The sequence below is a fragment of the Leptodactylus fuscus genome, chromosome 1 (genome assembly GCF_031893055.1).
Source record: "Leptodactylus fuscus isolate aLepFus1 chromosome 1, aLepFus1.hap2, whole genome shotgun sequence".
Classification (NCBI taxonomy): domain Eukaryota; kingdom Metazoa; phylum Chordata; class Amphibia; order Anura; family Leptodactylidae; genus Leptodactylus; species Leptodactylus fuscus.
In genome coordinates, this window is record NC_134265.1 from 159,246,615 (window position 1) to 159,268,188 (window position 21,574).

At 45.6% G+C, this 21,574-nt stretch overlaps 1 protein-coding gene across 1 annotated transcript in view; it reads right to left on the reverse strand.

The window, feature by feature from the left end:
- The window catches only part of GLDC (glycine decarboxylase), a 48,309-nt gene extending 27,272 nt beyond the window's left edge, over window positions 1-21,037 (reverse strand). Inside the window, exons 1-3 of the mRNA XM_075278374.1 lie at window positions 20,504-21,037; window positions 19,397-19,475; window positions 12,454-12,589 (exon numbers count right to left, since the gene is read on the reverse strand). Of these exons, the coding sequence (XP_075134475.1) occupies window positions 12,454-12,589; window positions 19,397-19,475; window positions 20,504-20,776 (488 nt within the window). The 5' untranslated portion in view covers window positions 20,777-21,037. The remainder of the gene's footprint in view (window positions 1-12,453; window positions 12,590-19,396; window positions 19,476-20,503) is intronic.
- Between the last annotated feature and the right edge of the window lie 537 nt (window positions 21,038-21,574).

Consider the following 21,574-nt stretch of genomic DNA (forward strand, 5'->3'; position numbering starts at 1 on the left):
ACATGTGTATTTGGCACTTGCAGTGAGGAGAGCTTGTCACCAGCAGTGAATTTGGCCCTTGTAGTAAGTTGAGGTTGGCACCAACATTTGTTTTGAAAATCAGGGTGGATTGAGCCTCTAACCAGCAGAGTTTGGGCAAATTCATGGTGGAGGGAGCCTCTAAAAACCCCAGTTTGGACCAATTCATGGTGGAGGGAGCCTCTAACCAGCCCAGTTTGGGCAAATTCATGGTGGAGGGAGCCTCTAAAAAACCCAGTTTGGACCAATTCATGGTGGAGGGAGCCTCTAACCAGCCCAGTTTGGGCAAATTCATGGTGGAGGGAGCCTCTAACCAGCCCAGTTTGGACCAATTAATGGTGGAGGGAGCCTCTAACCAGCCCAGTTTGGGCAAATTCATGGTGGAGGGAGCCTCTAAAAAACCCAGTTTGGACCAATTCATGGTGGAGGGAGCCTCTAACCAGCCCAGTTTGGACCAATTAATGGTGGAGGGAGCCTCTAAACAGCCAAGTTTGGACCAATTCATGGTGGAGGGAGCCTCTAAAAAACCCAGTTTGGACCAATTCATGGTGGAGGGAGCCTCTAAACAGCCCAGTTTGGGCAAATTCATGGTGGAGGGAGCCTCTAAAAAACCCAGTTTGGACCAATTCATGGTGGAGGGAGCCTCTAACCAGCCCAGTTTGGACCAATTAATGGTGGAGGGAGCCTCTAACCACCCCAGTTTGGACCAATTCATGGTGGAGGGAGCCTCTAAAAACCCCAGTTTGGACCAATTCATGGTGGAGGGAGCCTCTAAACAGCCCAGTTTGGGCAAATTCATGGTGGAGGGAGCCTCTAACCAGCCCAGTTTGGACCAATTAATGGTGGAGGGAGCCTCTAACCAGCCCAGTTTGGACCAATTAATGGTGGAGGGAGCCTCTAACCACCCCAGTTTGGACCAATTCATGGTGGAGGGAGCCTCTAAAAACCCCAGTTTGGACCAATTCATGGTGGAGGGAGCCTCTAAAAACCCCAGTTTGGACCAATTCATGGTGGAGGGAGCCTCTAACCAGCCCAGTTTGGGCAAATTCATGGTGGAGGGAGCCTCTAAACAGCCCAGTTTGGGCAAATTCATGGTGGAGGGAGCCTCTAACCAGCCCAGTTTGGACCAATTAATGGTGGAGGGAGCCTCTAACCAGCCCAGTTTGGACCAATTAATGGTGGAGGGAGCCTCTAACCACCCCAGTTTGGACCAATTCATGGTGGAGGGAGCCTCTAAAAACCCCAGTTTGGACCAATTCATGGTGGAGGGAGCCTCTAACCAGCCCAGTTTGGGCAAATTCATGGTGGAGGGAGCCTCTAAACAGCCCAGTTTGGGCAAATTCATGGTGGAGGGAGCCTCTAACCAGCCCAGTTTGGACCAATTAATGGTGGAGGGAGCCTCTAACCAGCCCAGTTTGGACCAATTAATGGTGGAGGGAGCCTCTAACCACCCCAGTTTGGACCAATTCATGGTGGAGGGAGCCTCTAAACAGCCAAGTTTGGACCAATTCATGGTGGAGGGAGCCTCTAAAAACCCCAGTTTGGACCAATTCATGGTGGAGGGAGCCTCTAACCAGCCCAGTTTGGGCAAATTCATGGTGGAGGGAGCCTCTAAACAGCCCAGTTTGGGCAAATTCATGGTGGAGGGAGCCTCTAACCAGCCCAGTTTGGACCAATTAATGGTGGAGGGAGCCTCTAACCAGCCCAGTTTGGACCAATTAATGGTGGAGGGAGCCTCTAACCAGCCCAGTTTGGACCAATTAATGGTGGAGGGAGCCTCTAACCACCCCAGTTTGGACCAATTCATGGTGGAGGGAGCCTCTAAAAAACCCAGTTTGGACCAATTCATGGTGGAGGGAGCCTCTAAACAGCCCAGTTTGGGCAAATTCATGGTGGAGGGAGCCTCTAAACAGCCCAGTTTGGGCAAATTCATGGTGGAGGGAGCCTCTAACCAGCCCAGTTTGGACCAATTAATGGTGGAGGGAGCCTCTAACCAGCCCAGTTTGGACCAATTCATGGTGGAGGGAGCCTCTAAACAGCCCAGTTTGGGCAAATTCATGGTGGAAGGAGCCTCTAACCAGCAGAGTTGTGGGAAAGCAGGGTGGAGGGAGCCTCTAACCAGCAGAGTTGGTGGAAATCAGGGTGGAGGGAGCCTCTAACCAGCAGAGTTGGGGGAAATCATGTTGGAGGGAGCCTAGTATTAGCAGAATTGTGCAACGCTTATGGTGGATGAGTATGAGGATGCGGAGGAATTGGAGAGGTTGAGTACAGACATGGAGTTTCATGTTGGGGTGCTTTACACAGGTGGGCACAAAAATGAAGGCTCTATCCAGTGGTGGTTCATTTTTATCAAAGTGAGCCGGTCGGCACTCTCAGCTGACAGACGGGTGCGCTTGTCAGTGATGATGCCACCGGCTGCACTGAACACCCTCTCAGATAGGACGCTGGCGGCAGGACAGGACAGCACCTCCAAGGCATATAGGGCAAGTTCAAGCCACAGGTCCAACTTCGACACCCAATACGTGTAGGGCGCAGAGGGGTCGGAGAGGACAGGGCTGTGGTCGGAAAGGTATTCCCGCAACATGCGCCTATACTTCTCACGCCTGGTGACACTAGGACCCTCCATGGCGGCACTTTGGCGAGGGGGTGCCATCAAGGTGTCCCAGACCTTAGACAGTGTGCCCCTCGTTTGTGTGGACCGGTGAGAACTTGGTTGCCTACTGGAGGAACTGCCCTCCCTGCCGCCACTGTCACATGCTGGAAACATCTCCATCATATTCTGCACCAATTGCCTGTGGCAAGCATTGATGCGATTGGCCCTCCCCTCTACCGGAATAAAAGACGAGATGTTGTTTTTATACCGGGGGTCAAGGATAGCAAAGATCCAGTACTGGTTGTCCTCCATGATTTTGACAATACGCTTGTCGGTTGTAAAGCACCCCAACATGAACTCAGCCATGTCTGCCACAGTGTTAGTTGGCATGACTCCTCTGGCCCCACCGGAAAGTTCAATCTCCATTTCCTCCTCATCCTCCATGTCTACCCATCCGCGCTGCAACAATGGGACGATTCGAAGTTGCCCGGAAGCCTCCTGCATCACCATCACATCATCGGACAACTCTTCTTCCTCCTCCTCCTCCTCCTCCTCCTCCTCCATTAAACGCAGTGAAGCGGACAGATGTGTGGACCTACTCTCCAGCTGTGACGGATCGGATGCTATCCCTAACTCCTCTGTGTGATCTGAGTTATCCCTGATGTCAATCAGGGATTCTCTCAGAACACACAAGAGCGGGATTGTAAGGCTCACCATCGCATCCTCAGAGCTCACCCTCCTTGTGGACTCCTCAAAGACCCGTAGGATGTCACAAAGGTCTCTCATCCATGGCCACTCATGGATGTGAAACTGAGGCAGCTGACTTTGTGGCACCCTAGGGTTTTGTAGCTGGTATTCCATCAAAGGTCTCTGCTGCTCAACCACTCTATTCAACATCTGAAACGTTGAGTTCCAGCGTGTGGGGACGTCGCACAAAAGCCGGTGTTGTGGCACATGCAGGCGTTGCTGGAGAGATTTTAAGCTAGCAGCGGCTACTGTCGACTTGCGAAAGTGGGCGCACATGCGCCGCACTTTCACCAGTAGCTCTGGAACATTGGGGTAGCTCTTTAGGAAACGTTGCACCACTAGGTTGAAGACGTGGGCCAGGCATGGAACATGTTGGAGTCCGGCAAGCTCCAGAGCTGCTACCAGGTTCCGGCCGTTATCACAAACGACCATGCCTGGGCCCAGGTGCAGCGGCTCAAACCATATTGCCGTCTCATCGAGGAGGGCATCCCTCACCTCGGAGGCAGTGTGCTGTCTGTCCCCCAAGCTGATCAGCTTCAGCACAGCCTGCTGACGTCTACCAACGCCAGTGCTGCAACGTTTCCAACTCGTAGCTGGGGTCAATCTAACAGCGGAGGAGGAGGCGGAGGAGGAGGCGGTGGCGGAGGAGGAGGCGGTAGAGGAGGGTGTTCTTCTCGTGTCCCTGCCAGGAATGTTAGGCGGGGAGACTAGGTACACCGGGCCAGTTTGGGAAGCAGTCCCAGCCTCAACTACATTCACCCAGTGTGCCGTCAGTGAAATGTAGCGTCCCTGTCCGCATGCACTTGTCCACGCGTCGGTGGTCAAGTGGACCTTTGTGCAAAGCGCGGAACTAAGGGCCCGCCTGATGTTGAGTGACACGTGCTGGTGCAAGGCGGGGACGGCACACCGGGAGAAGTAGTGACGGCTAGGGACGGCATAGCGAGGTGCCGCAGTTGCCATCAGGTCCAGGAAGGCGGGAGTTTCAACAAGCCGGAACGCCAACATCTCCTGGGCCAGCAGTTTAGCGATGTTGGCGTTCAAGGCTTGCGCGTGTGGGTGGTTAGCAGTGTATTTCTGCCGCCGCTCCAATGTCTGAGAGATGGTGGGTTGTTGTAAAGAAACGCCTGATGGTGCCTTTGATGGTGCAGGAGAAGGAGATAAGACAGGACCAGGGGAGGATGAGGTAGAAGTCAACAAAGTGGCGGAGGCAGATGAAGTGGTGTCCTGGCTCGTCCTCTGGAGTGCATCGCCAGCACAGTCAGCAGTGGCAGTGGCAGAGGCAGAGGCAGTGGCAGTGGCGTGAACGGCAGGCGGCCTTTGTCCTGCCGTTGCTGCCTGCCACTGATTCCAGTGCTTGGATTCCAAATGACGGCGCATTGAAGTGGTGGACAGGTTGCTCTTCTCAGAGCCCCTAATCAATTTCGAGAGGCAAATTGTGCAGACAACACTATATCTGTCCTCGGCGCATTCCTTGAAAAAACTCCACACCTTCGAGAAACGTGCCCTCGAGGTGGGAGTTTTTCGGGGCTGGGTACGAACTGGAACATCTTGGGAGATTCCGGGTGTGGCCTGGCTTCGCCTAAGCTGCTGACCTCTGCCTCTGCCTCTAGCTACCCTTTTTGGTGCTGCACCTGCCTCAACATCCACACTACTTTCCCCGCTTGACATCCCCCCTGTCCAGGTCGGGTCAGTGTCCTCATCATCCACCACTTCCTCTTCCAACTCCTGTCTCATCTCCTCCTCCCGCACAATGCGCCAGTCAACTGGATGCCCTGACGGCAACTGCGTCACATCATCGTCGATGAGGGTGGGTTGCTGGTCATCCACCACCAAATCGAACGGAGATGGAGGAGACTCTAGTGTTTGAGCATCTGGATACAGATGCTCCTCTGTTAGGTTCGTGGAATCGTGACGTGGAGAGGCAGGTTGAGGGACAATGAAAGGAGCGGAGAACAGCTCTGGGGAGCAGGGACAGTTTGGGTTATTGTTCTGTAAAGCTTCGGAATTTTGGGAGGAAGGAAGACAAGACTGTTGGGTAATAGGAGGAGAGGAGGCAGAGTCTGACTGGCTGCTGGACAATGTGCTGTAAGCGTTCTCTGACAGCCATTGCAAGACCTGTTCCTGGTTCTCGGGCCTACTAAGGTTTGTACCCTGCAGTTTAGTTAATGTGGCAAGCAACCCTGGCACTGTGGAGTGGCGCAATGCTTGCTGCCCCACAGGAGTAGGCACGGGACGCCCTGTGGCTTCACTGCTACCTTGCTCCCCAGAACCATTCCCCCGACCTCGCCCACGGCCTCGTCCACGTCCCTTTCCGGGAGCCTTGCGCATTTTGAATTCCTAGTTAGAAATTGGCACTGTATACCAGTAGTAAAAATTGTGGGTGCACGTAACCCCAATATATTCTTTGAATTCCCAGTCAGACACTGGCACTATATGGCAGTAGCAAGAAATGAGGGTATTTGTATTCCCAATATATTCTTTGAATTCCCAGTCAGACAATGGCACTGTATACCAGTAGTAAAAATTGTGGGTGCACGTAACCCCAATATATTCTTTGAATTCCCAGTCAGAAACTGGCACTATATGGCAGTAGCAAGAAATGAGGGTATTTGTATTCCCAATATATTCTTTGAATTCCCAGTCAGACAATGGCACTGTATACCAGTAGTAAAAATTGTGGGTGCACGTAACCCCAATATATTCTTTGAATTACCAGTCAGAAACTGGCACTATATGGCAGTAGCAAGAAATGAGGGTATTTATAACCCCAATATATTCTTTGAATTCCCAGTCAGACAATGGCACTGTATACCAGTAGTAAAAATTGTGGGTGCACGTAACCCCAATATATTCTTTGAATTACCAGTCAGAAACTGGCACTATATGGCAGTAGCAAGAAATGAGGGTATTTGTATTCCCAATATACTCTTTGAATTCCCAGTCAGACAATGGCACTGTATACCAGTAGTAAAAATTGTGGGTGCACGTAACCCCAATATATTCTTTGAATTCCCAGTCAGAAACTGGCACTATATGGCAGTAGCAAGAAATGAGGGTATTTGTATTCCCAATATATTCTTTGAATTCCCAGTCAGACAATGGCACTGTATACCAGTAGTAAAAATTGTGGGTGCACGTAACCCCAATATATTCTTTGAATTACCAGTCAGACACTGGCACTATATGGCAGTAGCAAGAAATGAGGGTATTTGTATTCCCAATATATTCTTTGAATTCCCAGTCAGACAATGGCACTGTATACCAGTAGTAAAAATTGTGGGTGCACGTAACCCCAATATATTCTTTGAATTCCCAGTCAGACACTGGCACTATATGGCAGTAGCAAGAAATGAGGGTATTTGTATTCCCAATATATTCTTTGAATTCCCAGTCAGACAATGGCACTGTATACCAGTAGTAAAAATTGTGGGTGCACGTAACCCCAATATATTCTTTGAATTACCAGTCAGACACTGGCACTATATGGCAGTAGCAAGAAATGAGGGTATTTGTATTCCCAATATATTCTTTGAATTCCCAGTCAGACAATGGCACTGTATACCAGTAGTAAAAATTGTGGGTGCACGTAACCCCAATATATTCTTTGAATTCCCAGTCAGACACTGGCACTATATGGCAGTAGCAAGAAATGAGGGTATTTGTATTCCCAATATATTCTTTGAATTCCCAGTCAGACAATGGCACTGTATACCAGTAGTAAAAATTGTGGGTGCACGTAACCCCAATATATTCTTTGAATTACCAGTCAGACACTGGCACTATATGGCAGTAGCAAGAAATGAGGGTATTTGTATTCCCAATATATTCTTTGAATTCCCAGTCAGACAATGGCACTGTATACCAGTAGTAAAAATTGTGGGTGCACGTAACCCCAATATATTCTTTGAATTCCCAGTCAGACACTGGCACTATATGGCAGTAGCAAGAAATGAGGGTATTTGTATTCCCAATATATTCTTTGAATTCCCAGTCAGACAATGGCACTGTATACCAGTAGTAAAAATTGTGGGTGCACGTAACCCCAATATATTCTTTGAATTCCCAGTCAGACACTGGCACTATATGGCAGTAGCAAGAAATGAGGGTATTTGTATTCCCAATATATTCTTTGAATTCCCAGTCAGACAATGGCACTGTATACCAGTAGTAAAAATTGTGGGTGCACGTAACCCCAATATATTCTTTGAATTACCAGTCAGAAACTGGCACTATATGGCAGTAGCAAGAAATGAGGGTATTTGTATTCCCAATATATTCTTTGAATTCCCAGTCAGACAATGGCACTGTATACCAGTAGTAAAAATTGTGGGTGTATATAGCCCCAATTCTATTGCTAGGGGACTTGCAGGGTATTTCTGGGGTGAAGGTGGGGGGGCACACCGTTGGAACGGGTATCGGGGTATATATCGGGTATACGGGAATACACTGACAGTGTATTCCATTCAGGATCCTGGGAAAGCTGGGTTGCGGCGATTGAGCCCGTCAGTGCCGCGTTACACTGACAAGCTTCTCCCTGGAATTTAGCTCTTATAAGAGCTGTTGGTTGTCTTCTCCTTCCTATCCTAGCCTGTCCCTGCCTACCCAGAATCTAAGCCCTAGCTAGCTGGACGGAAACCTCCGTCCTCGGTGAATTGCAAGCTCAGAATGACGCGAAGCTGGGCGTCGCTGTTCTTTTAAATTAGAGGTCACATGTTTTCGGCAGCCAATGGGTTTTGCCTACTTTTTTCAACGTCACCGGTGTCGTAGTTCCTGTCCCACCTACCCTGCGCTGTTATTGGAGCAAAAAAGGCGCCAGGGAAGGTGGGAGGGGAATCGAGTAATGGCGCACTTTACCACGCGGTGTTCGATTCGATTCGAACATGCCGAACAGCCTAATATCCGATCGAACATGAGTTCGATAGAACACTGTTCGCTCATCTCTATTCTTTACCAATCCCTGCTGTTGCAGTAACGTACACACAACAGGGACAATTACAGATCCCTGGTTCTCTAATCAGTAATGCATTCATTCTATAGACTCAGGTCAAGAAGTTTCTCTGACTTGCTGTAATTACAGAAGCAGGGCCTAGACTGTTTGGACTGTGGTCCACCAGCTGATTTATCAGCATTTTTCTTCAATCATTAAACAACTGGTCGAACAACTGGACCCTACTGACTTTAGAGTAAGACGTAGTGACTTTTTAGCAAGGTTTTTCCTTTCTAAGAAGTGCATGTTATAGACACACACTTCTCTATTTACATTAAGTACTTTCTAGAATTCCCTGGCCATATGATGAGAAGTGTAATGAAATAATTGGTTAATTTAAATAAATACATAACATTACCCAAAAGCTCCCATTCATGAAATTTAAACTAAATAAAGCTTTACTATTAAAAACTAGTGAGCCAACAGGTTGAAATGATCAGTATTTGCCATCTCTTAGGGTGCATTCACATGGAGTAATGCAGCGCAGATTCTGCCACAATAATTTGTGAGATAAAAACAAACCTAGCACATAAGAGGGAAAAACTATAGTTTTTAGACACATAGTATGTTCCCAAAGTAGGGTCCTACATCCAAAATCGTGTCTATACCACAAACTTAGAGAGAAAAAAAAAAAAAAAAAAAAAAAAAAAAATAAAAAATAAAAAATAAAATATAGGTATACAGACCACGTGGTTTATATCATGGGTAAGCTGCATTTCCATTTATTAATATGATAGACCTGCTGTGTAACCTCTGCTGCTGCTGATTAAGTCTTTTACAATCTACTTTGTGGCCATTTTTCCTTGTCTAAGAGTACTCAATGCTTCCATGTTATATTATTTTACTTTTAGCTTAACTGCGTTTTTGCCTTATTGCACTAGATATATATTATCGGATAAATTTGGCCTCCTTTTAGTAGCATTTGTATAATCTGGCCTTATGCTTTAGCTTACCTTGCTAGTTCATGTGGTGTACTAAAATAAAATATATATAATATATATATATATATATATATATATATATATATATATATATATATATTCTCCTGTTTACCACTCACGTGTAACTACATCTAATAACTATCCTGGGCAGTATTGGACTCTTTGCTGTGCTCTTTATTGTACATTTATCTGTGTGTTACTCGCATCATATTTTTATAACTTTTTAATGTGATACTATTAAAGTGTGTATACGGTATTTCTATTACGAGTTTTGGTCTATTTTTGACCTCACTATTTTGAGTGTCTGTATACCTATTTCTTTGTTTTTTTTTCACAATAATTCGTGGCAGAATCAGCTCTGATAAAGAAACTCCCATTGACTTCAATGGGTTCAGTTTAATGTGCGGAACCCATTGAAGTCAATGGGAGTCTATCAGCGCTAATTCTGTCGCAAGTTATCGTGGCAAAAATCAACGCTGCGTTACTCCGTGTGAATGCACTCTTAAATGTATATGGAATCAGATTTGATTACCAACAGTGTATGAGCAAGCACACAGTATACTGAGATCTTCTTGTCTACAATACCAATAATATAAAAAAATTCCACACCCTGGCGGTTTAAATGATCAGATGTAGCTTAATATAATAAGAATACAGATAGATATCAATATAGTATTTTTTCTTGAAGGTCTAATTGATATGGATAGTACAGTCGGTCTTTTCCACAGGATTTCCAAGAAGAAGAATTCTAAGTCCACAGATGTGCAATCTGCAAATGCACTGGTGTCTGAAAGTGATTGGTGCACGTACAGACACCATTGTGACTTTATGGTAGGGATGGTATATTTCTCTTAGTAATGAGAGGTTCAGGTATATTTAAGTCTTATGGATCCATCTTGATTGGATCAAGGAGGGTTTACAAGATTAACTGACTATAAAGGACCACATTTGTGAGCAGTAACACTTTACCTTATACCCCTGATGATGCCCAGTTAGTAAACACTTAATGCAGTCTGTGCTGGTTTCTCATTATGCCCATTTAGGTTTCTGGGATAGGCTTCTATGGTGGGGAGCTAAGCATCTAAGGGTATGTTCACATCAGTATGCTATCCCTCTATTTGAATTCAGTGTGACACTTCAAAACAGACTGATGCACATACTGATTGTATACTGACACCTTTTTATGCCGATAGCAAACGCTGTCCTTCCAAAGAGGACAGATAAGGGATTAAAAGTAGCAATTGTAAACAGTAGAGATGAGGACATAGGGACATTATATCTCCTTATCTCTACTCTGTTTACAATTGTTACTTTTAATCCCCTTATCCGTCCTCTAGGGGATGGACAGTGTTTGCCATCAGCATAAAAAGGTGTCAGTATGCAATCAGTATATGCATCAGTCTGTTTTGAAGTGTCAAACTAAATTCAAACGGACGGATGGCATACTGGTGTGAACACAGCATAACTAAGATTCAGATGCATAGTAAGGGGGCGTTCACACTGCCGTCTGTGTCCGACAGGTACTGTCCGCTCAAAATCTCTCACGGACATTAGGAGCGGACACTAGCTGTGTCCGTGACACCTGTCATTTATTTAAATGGCGAGCGGGTGCGTTTTTTTTATGTAGATTGTGAGCCCCACACAGAGCTCACAATGTACATTTTTCCCTATCAGTATGTCTTACGCTGGGTTCACACCTGCGTCTGGGGTCTCCGTTCTATGGTTTTTCGTCTTCTGCATGGCAGAAGACGGAAACCATAGACCGGGTCCGGCCGTGCGCGGCGGTGAGCGTTTTAGGCTCTCCGCCGCGAAACCGGATTTTTTTTATCCGGACACAGAGTAGTGCATGTCCGACTCTGTGTCTGGATTATAAAACCCGGTTTCGCGGCGGAGAGCGCAAAACGCTCACTGCCGCGCATGGCCGGACATCTTTCTCACCCATTCAAATGAATGGGTGAGAGAGTCTCCTGCAGGTTTCCGTATCCTGCATCAGTTTTATGCAGGAAACGGAAACCTGCAATAAGGACCCATGAACGCAGATGTGAACGAGCCCTTATTGGAATATGGGATGGAAATCCATGCAAACACGGGGAGAACATACAAACTCCTTGCAGATGGTTTTTCTGCCCTTGGTGGGATTTGAACACCAGGACCCAGCGCTGCAAGGCTGCAGTGCTAACCACTGAGCCACCGTGTGGCCCCCTGGGTGCGTTCTTTTGCACTCCGTGCCCTTCCTTCACTGTCCGCATGTAAAGATGTCCGACTTTTCAAGTGGACAGAAAAACCCTACATGTCGGGTTTTTTTGTCCGGTTGAAGAGTCGGACATCTTTACATGCGGACAGTGAAGGAAGGGCACGGAGTGCAAAAGAACGCACCCGATCGCCATTTGAATAAATGACAGGTGTCACGGACACAGCTAGTGTCCGCTCCTAATGTCCGTGCCAGATTTTGAGCGGACACTACCTGTCTGACACTGACGGTAGTGTGAACGCTCCCTAAGTGACACTCTTGTTAGGAGACTTGAGAAACTAGACATTGTACATGACCTCTTTAGATAGATGCTTTCAAGTATAGGAACTGGTCCTCAGCATAATGTGTTAACATAGACGAGTAGATTTATCTATCTTCATCCTGTTTGGTCTGTATAGTTGCTCATTTGCCTGTACCCCCATGTTTTTGATTATTTATATTGATTTGCAGTCTATTTTAACTACAAGTCGCTTTCTGATTTGGAACATATTAAGAAAATTTATGACAACTGGAGAGTTTTTTTTTTTGTTTTTTTTTGCCCAGGTTGTATGTGAATGGTTACGGTAAAATCTCATGGAAACCTTTTAGCTGTGCATTTCTAGCTATCTATCCATATGCAAATTTATGTATTTTAATGAATTTTCAATAAAGATGTACTTTTTTTTCCCACATGTAGCTATAGGAATTTAGCTGCACATCAAGTGACGTGCAGACTATACACCAACAAAATCTAATAGGGCAGTCAGTGAAATTGGAGTGTTAAATAAATTAGGATACTCGCAGTTTCTAGATTTATTGCATACAATGCAGAAACCTTCCACTAGGGGTCAGCAGAGTCAATACAGAGGGAAGTAAAGAGGACTTTATAAATTCATGACATCACTATAATATACAACAGAAAGGAGGACATATTTACCAGCCTGCATTTTCCAGCAAGTTTCTTAGGATGGCTTGGGGCACTGAGCAGTTATAATAGCCCATACCAATATAAGACCTCCAGATCTTGTTTTTCGATGCAATGTTGTGTAGGGTTTCAAGAATTTCATTTTCACCTAAGTTTAAACAAGAAGGGTAGTCATTAACTGCTTAATATATACGCACCAATATTTCTCTCATAAATGAACTCTTCGATAAAACAAGGAAGCGTGAACTAGAATAGCAACATTAAAGGCTGTGTTCATACATTGCAGGAGTTCTCTGAGTAGCCAAATAAAATAGGCAGCAAAATCCCAATTTTTACACTCAAATTGCAGTTTTTTGTTTTTTTGGTTTTTTTTTTTCCCCAGTGGAGTTATTGAACAGGAGGGTTTTTAAACAAGATATTAGCACAGAAATTGAATGAACACTGCTCCAACATGTTAATACAGCCACTGAACAGGTAGAAGAAAAAAAAAAAAAAAAAAAAAAAAAAAAAAAATCTACACACTTTTTTTCTATATCATGCTGGGGCAATGTACAGGTCGCCTAAGTAACATTATCACAAGTTGAATAAACAGCTGTCAAAACATTTTTTCCCCGAATAGAGATAACATTCACAGGAATATATACAAGAAAAGCTAGATATAGCTAGAGTTCAATGTCAACATTGGTATTATTATCCCAATATAGTTACACTAAACTCGTTATACCCTTGTTATCTTCAGTGAAAAGAGAATACATCAACTAGTGTAGGTCACTTTGCTTTGCATTTAAAGGTTCAACCAGACTAACATTGCAGAGCCATCTGAGCAGATATATACACTGCTCAAAAAATAAATGGAACACTCAAACATCCTAGATCTGAATGAAATATTCTCATTGAATACTTTGTTCTGTACAAAGTTGAATGTAATGACAAAATCATCAACGGAAATCAAATTCATTAACCAATGGAGCCCTGGATTTGGAGTCACCCCCAAAATTAAATTGGAAAAAGACACTACAGGCTGATCCAACTTTGATGTAATGTCCTTAAGACATGTCAAAATGAGTCTCAGTGTGTGGCCTCCACGTGCCTGTATGACCTCCCTACAATGCCTGGGCATGCTCCTGATGAGGTTGTGGATGGTCTCCTGAGGGATCTCCTCTCAGACCTGGACTAAAGCATCTGCCAACTCCTGGGCAGTCTGTGACATTGGTGGATGGAACAAGACATGATGTCCCAGATGTGCTCAGTCGGATTCAGGTCTGGGGAACGGGTGGGCCAGTCCATAGCTTCAATGCCTTTATGTTGCAGACTCCAGCCACATGAGGTCTGGCATTGGCCCTGGGTTCCTCCTAATGCAGGACGACCACACCAGCATATGGTTTCACAAGGGGTCGGAGGATCTCATCTCAGTACCTAATGGCAGTCAGGCTACCTCTGACAAGCACATGGAGGGCTGTGTGGCCCCCCAAAGAAATGCCACCCCACACCATTACTGACCCACTGACAAACCAGTCATGCTGAAGGATGTTGCAGACAGCAGATCGCTCTCCACGGCATCTCCAGACTGTCATATGTGCTCAGTGTGAACCTGCTTTCGTCTGTGAGAGCACAGGGCGCCAGTGGCAAAGTTGCCAATCCTAGTGTTCTGTGGCAAATGCCAAGCGTCCTGCACAGTGTTGGGCTATGAGCACAACCTCCATATGTGGATGTCAGGCCCTCATACCATCTTCATGGAGTCGGTTTCTAACAGTTTGACTTCCAGTAGGCCACAAATGTGCATGTGTCTGCAGATTTTGCAGGGCTCTGGCAGTGCTCCTCCTGTACAGAACAAAGTATTCAATGAGAATATTTCATTCAGATCTAGGATGTGTTTTTTTGAGTGTTCCCTTTATTTTTTTTTTGAGCAGTGTATTTGTCTACTTATGTAGTAAATATACCACAACTAAACTATTATCTTCCACAGCACACATCCCATATGAGTAAACTATAATCTGACCTGCCTTGTCAGTGGTATCAGCATCATAATAACACTGAACTGACAATATATAGACTGCCACATACAATGCAGGAGCAGATGGATCTAGTCTTTAGTGTGTATAAAAAGAATACCATCGATCCTCATGGAACATTGTTTCTATACACTTGTCAGATAACACAAGAGGCCACTTACACCGCACGGTTCAGGTTTAGTCCCTTATTCATGTATAGAGGCATTCTTTTCTAGGTAAATGGGAAGGGAACTAGTCAATGCACCAGATCTGAAAACACCGGCCACAGAGGTAACATTAGGATAAAAGCAAAAGGAAGGGGGGGGGGGGGGTTAAAGACGACAGTATGACATTGTTTTGGAGCATATAAAAAGTGGTTGTTTTCATGACAACCCCACTCAGTAACGTTCTTGGCACACAAGCTTGCCATGTAATAGCCTGGTATCAGCAGAGTTAAACACTGTTAAGTCATCTTAAACAAAGTCTTGCTGTTTAGGGAGTGGATCAAGGTCTCTTCCAGTTTAGGCTGGTTTCAGAAGAAAACAAACTGGTTAACAGCCCATGCATATACATTTTATAGCACAAAAGGAAGAAAAAAAAAAAAAAATGAAATAAAAACCACACAAACACCCCCCACACACACACACTAAAAACAGCGATGTCAGATGAAGACTCACTCTTGTCTACTAGAAAAACTGGCTGCATACACATACTTTATATAGATGAGAATTCTAATTCTTAGTAATATACATTAAGACATTCAACAACAGAAAGCTACCGCTCTAAAGCAGGATTTACGACCACAGCAACATTTGTTACAAGGAGATACCAGTAAGGCAATCGATTGACAAGAGATTGGATGCATTAAACTGCTGTACTGTAATAAGATACCTGTATCAATAAAGCCATAACCCAATTGGTAATTGACTGATGTGACTACAGCCATGTCATGAAGAGTATTTTTGCATGAAGTTTATGACTGTAGTAGTCAAGTCTTGAGGTATAACTTCAAGAAACTTTTAATATACATTAGAAGTGTTTTAATAGAGTTCTGTTTTCTCCAGGACTATGGTCTGAAACTCTATGCATTTGTGGTCTGTTGAACATTTATATGGTTTTGTTACCGCATGGGTGAGGCCAAGTTAATAGGAGGTCACTACTGCAGCTAGTCACTGGTCTCCATAGACAGGTAGACTTCAGTGACCAGTCCTGGTTGACTGCAGTCAGCCACATTTCCAGTTACCTGCAGGTGATTTGTGGGTAACCAAAGCCCAGACAGTGGAACAGAAGTGATGTGTTTAAAACACCCTGGGCACTACAGATACAGTCCTGGTTTGTTAGTGTAGTTTCAATGCTTTTTGCTGCACCTAGGATTGGGGCTAGAATGAACATCAGCACTGATGAACACCGATGACCTAAAGGCTACTCAGTAAATAAGATTATGCTCAGCGCCTGCTCTTAGACTAATCCAATATGTGCCCTGTACTACATAGTCACTGATCAACAAATCTCAGGATTGAAGGGGCCCACAGCGCTCTCAGACCTGTACCAGTTTTTTCTTGCGACTGGGATCTTCAAGTCTCTTGGAAATCACCTACTCATTGCAATAGGATTACATGTGCATAAGAGTATGAAATCCGTCCTATTCAAAGCCAGTTTTTAGTGATGGGAGAAAGTCAAGCCAAATTCATAGAGAGATAGCAGGTGGTCAGAATTTTACCTTTTAAAACTGAGGTCTGACATTTAATTCATTTTCATAATATTATTGTATTGCTGCAGTAAAGCCAGGTTTCTGCAAAGCTGTAAGATTATTGTGAACGGTGCCTGCCCAACTGTGCAGACGCTTGTGCTGAGAAGCCAACTGTACAAGATGTGCAACTGCACCACCTTACACACATACTTAATCTTGTATTAACATGACGACACTTTTACTTACACGATAACCTCCTAGTTCAATAGGTACAATTTAGACTTTCTACCGTGCTTCAGCAATTCACTGATGTCATCCTGAACTAACCAGATTGAACTGGTCACAAACTTGACAGAAGCTAAATGGGATTGAAGGTTGCACTCCAGCTGCAGCATGCTTTATACGCTATTACACAAGAAAGGAATCCTCAGCGGGGGCAAGTGTCTCATGGAGGAGGACAGCAGGAAGCTAGAACAATTAGCAGCTAGCCCTGAACTAATACATCCACTAAACAGTTACAACTCCATGCACACGCACAAAGGACTAGGGGAATCGAAATAGCAAAACAATCACTGCCTGGAATGGTAGGCATCTACATTCTTTACTGTGGAGATGGGGCTCAGATTGGTAAACTCAACCATGTACTGCACAGACTCAAGATTGTGACAGAATCCTAAGAACCTAACTTCCCAGAACAAATATATTATAACAGGTTCCAGCAGCTATATATTAATAGAGATGTTCATAGATACCAAGAATAAGGGACAAGGACACTAATGAGTGCAAAGTACATTGTGGAGAAAAGCTAGAACAAGATAGACAGCGGGAATGTAGGAAGAATTCCTATCCAGGGTTAGAGGAATAAGAATAGGTCAGCATTACCAAACAAAGCATTGCTAATTGTCACTAACCCAGTCACATCTGGATTATTTGCTAGGCAACAGGGATTTGACATGGGAGGAAGAATAGTAGTGGCACTTTATTTCAGCAACCTTCCCATAAAACATTAAGGCAGGAACAGGTTTATCATATGCACAATACAAGAGACCTGTCTTTATATTGTATACAGCCTATGTCATATATAAAAGGAATCCTAGCAGACGACATTTTTTCTAAGTACAACGTCGGAATAGCCCTAAGAAAGGCTATTCTCCTACCTTTCGTCGTCTTCTTCGTGCCGCTGTTCGCCTACAATCCCGTTCTTGTCGGTATGTAAATTAGCTCTCTCGCAGCACTGGGGGTGGTCCCCAGCGTTCAGACAGCACTGGGGGGCTTCCTCAATGCTGCGAGAGAACTCTCTCCAGTGCCGCCTCCTCTTCTTCAGCAGAGTCATCTTCAGCCTCTTCTTCTGGCTGTGGCTTGTAACTTCTAAGGCCTCCAGCCTTGGGCAGAGCAGACTGTGCATGCCCATAGGTCACGAGAAAATGGTCGCTGGAATAGTATTTAAGCAGATATTTTCTCGGGGCCTGTGGGCATGCACGGTCTGCTCTGCCCAAGGCCTTAGAAGTAAGACACCGCCGGAAGAGGAGAATGAAGAGACCATTCCTGACGATGATGGAGGTGGCGCTGGAGAGAGTTCTCCAGTGCTGTCTGAGCGCTGGTGCCCGCCCCCAGTGCCGCGAGAGATAATTTGCATACCGAGAGAAACAGATTGTAGGCGAACGGCGGCACGGAGAAGACGACGAAAGGAAGGAGACGAATAGCCTTTCTTAAGGCTATTCCGATGTGGTACTTAGAAGAAAAAAAGAAAAAAGTCATCTGAATGATAGGATCCCTTTAAATGTAGAAATGGGATCAGTTGAGTGCGGTCACTTAACATAACCCACACAAGCTAGTGACTGACTTTATACAACAGGGGTAGGGAACCTTTGGCTCTCCAGCTGCTGTGAAACTACAACTCCCAGCATGCTCCATTCACTTCCATGGGAGTTCCCAGAACAGCAGAGCCAGTATGCATGCTGGGAGTTGTAGTTTTGCAACAGCTGGAGAGCCGTACGTTCCCTACCCGTTATACAAGAACAAGTGACAGCCTAAGCAATATTAACAATTGTGTAATTAAAATCAAAATCATTTTACTTTAAAGAGGACCTTTCACCACTTTTGGGCACAGGCAGTTCTATATACTGCCAGAAAGCTGACAGTGCGCTGAATTCAGCGCACTGTCGGCTTTCCCGATCTGTGCCCGGTGTGAAGAGCTTATGGCCCGGTACCGTAACTCTTCTATGGTCAGAAGGGCGTTTCTGACCATTAGCCAGAGACGTCCTTCTGCCTCGCGGCGCCAATCGCGCTGTGGAGCCGGAAGGAACGCCCCCTCCCTCTGCTCACACAGCTTGTCCGTAGACTAGCATTATCAGGAGCGGGGGGGGGGGGGGGGAGTTCCTCCCCGCTCCACAGCACAGCGCGATTGGCGCCGCGAGGCAGAAGGACGTTCCTGGCTAATGGTCAGAAACGCCCTTCTGACTGTAAAGCACTACGGTACCGGGACCGATAGCGCTTTACACCGGGCACGGATCGGGAAAGCCGACAGTGCGCTGAATTCAGCGCACTGTCAGCTTTCTGGCAGTATATAACACTGCCTGTGCCCAGATATGGTGAAAGGTCCTCTTTAAAGAGGACACCAATCACCTCTTCGAGTACATACTTGTACAACACTTCTGGAGCATCTTGTCTTGATCTCTGCACTGTCCTAGTCCTCTTATTCTTAAGAGTAGTTTATGAATATACTAGCATTTGCTCGTGACTTTGTCCACGTGTAGTTGTTGGCAACGATCCACCGGCGCCTGCGTGTCGGCTGTGGTACATTTCTGTGTATGTGCACATACCCACCGCCAGGACGACGACAACTTTTACCACCCCACCCCCCCCCCCAAATCCCTCTCCCATATCCCCCCCCCCCCCCTTTCCCATTCGCTGTGCAGCACCCCTCAAACTCCTCTCATGCTCACCCCTTTCCTCGCAGTCCGGGGGGCACCCAGTTGTCAGTATAAATATTTATATTACACACAGAAAGAGCATAATATAGTTAAGGAACAAAGTAATTTTGAACCATCAAGAGGAATGAAACAAAAGGATCCAATTTCAGATTCTTGTGGTCCCAGGACCATCAACTTTTCTGTTCAACCATCAACCAACTGTTCTGGTTCCAACCTCAGATCATATAACATAGCTGCTTATGATGGAATGAATAGGGGCTGATCGGCAGGTTAACCATTTAATAATCATCTTGTGGCGTACACGTAGAACATTTATAAAACGGGATATTGATGCTACTTACAGACTTGGTCATCCATTTTCAAGGGTCTTGACAGTCGAATGCTTGCAGGAATGGTTTGATCAATTAAATCATCAATACGCTACAAAAAAAAAAAAAAAAAAAATTTATTAGTCTTCTATTGATCAAGCATATCCTATATGCTCATGTCACAGGCCCTTGTTTTAAGGGGGGAGGGATGTCCAATGTTTTATTCAAAGATGACAATATTACTATTATTCTCACATGTTAAATTCCCCATGTCTAAAGATCCCTGCCAATCTTACTTGAGTGTCCCTTAGTGAAGCGGAATACAAAGATATAAACACAACAGCAGTCATATATGCATGTATGACAACTGTGGGACAAGCAAACAAAGGCCCACAGGGCTGGGAAGGAGGGTAGAGGGTGAATTATTGTCGTGTTTCAGCATTTTGTGAGACTTAGCGTTTTTCTCATCTCAGACAATCCATTATACATCTTAAATATGTACTTTAAGCGGCTTCCTTTTATCGCACCAGTCTACGAAGGACCAGGGTTTAACTGTAATTTTCCCCTTTAGCGAGTACTCAATTCCTCCATAGAAGAAAATCTGATAAGGCTTGTAAACACAGCCTGTACCCCACACTAGCCAGATGCCTGAGATGTCAGTGTAAGCACTTGTTTGGTATGCAGGCCATCAACACCCACAAAGCCACTTGGATGTGGACAGAGCTGCAGTTCATGAGACTAGTAAGCAGAAGTGTGCAGATTTAGCATACTGCTACAACTAAGCTAAACCTTCATAAGGCTCGGTCTATATGGCATCAGGAGTTATTCATCACATCTAGCAATTCTCACAGTGACACAACTTTGCAGCCACAGCCGTAAATGCAAGTCACTATTCAATATACCTGCACTAAAGTACTTGTACAATTGCAACTAAGAATTTTTTTTTCGGTCACGTCACTTGTCTCGACATTGCTCAACAAGCTCAACTGCGTAGTCCAAGGGGACAGGAGTTGAGCAAGAAGAGATCATGGAGTAGACCTACAGAGAGCTTGAGACATGTGATAACAGGTTGGACTGATCTAGACAGTAGGAGCCTGGCTGTGGACTTAGCCAGGATAATCCTATATATACAGTGCTCACCTCCATTCCCAGAGCCTGCAGCATCTCCCTCTTCTCCTTGTCGCCAGGTCCAATGTGTCTCTCTGAGAAGTCATCGTGTCTGGGGAAGAGCAGCTCAATCTGCCTCTGGGAGCCGGGCGCGGAGCCCAGAGCTGCTGCCGACGCCCGACTGCTGCTGCTGGTATATGCCCCTTGGATGTGGTGCCAGTTGGCTCTCCTGCTACACCCCAGCGCTCTGCCCTGCAGTTTCACCGCCCTGCACAGCAGTCCCCAGGATCTAGTGCAGCTCTGCATGGTGTCAGCTCCTCTGCCCTGTGTGTGTGTGATGGTTGGATCCCTTCCTTGGCTGGGATGAGTAAGCAGCGCGCCCGCCTCACTCTATGCACAAAGTTGCTGAGTGTCGATCACCTGCACATCACTTTGTACTGATGTACCAGCCTAGGATGACCACGCCCCCTCGTTATGTCCGTTCCCGCCAATCACCTTCCTCACAGCGGCTGACGTGGAGCCAAGCCCCCGTCAGGCTAGGAAATCCAGAGGGTTGCAAAGTGCACGGCTTGCATAATGGCCGCCCGGCGTCCCCTCAGCGGACGGTGATATAACAGGTCTACTCCCACTGCCACAATAGGACAGACAAGAACAACTCCCAGCATGGGACTCTGCTCCTCAGCTGCTCCTTATCTACCTGCTAGCTAGCTCTTCATGCACCTGCTGCGCTTTCATACTTTTTGTGGAAGAAAAAATGGCTGCTTATGTAAAAATACATTATCAAACAATATTATAATGTAAAGCAATGGAGGAGACTCATCGACAGTAGTGCACAATACAAAGGGGGCAAGCACTGGATGTGGCAGAACAGGGTGCTAGCCCTCCTGAGGAATCTACTGCAATGATCCCACCATCAGAATCCAGTCACGGGCCAGTTAGTTTTTAGTCATGCCAAACACTCTTATTTTTGGCCAACTGGCAGCCAAAAATTTCCAGCAGTTGTTTGTGGTATTTTTATGACCGAACGTTTTGGTCGACTAAAGTCTAAAATGTGTGGCAAATCTCAGGGCTTCTTCAAACTCTTTTGTGTATATCAAAAATCTT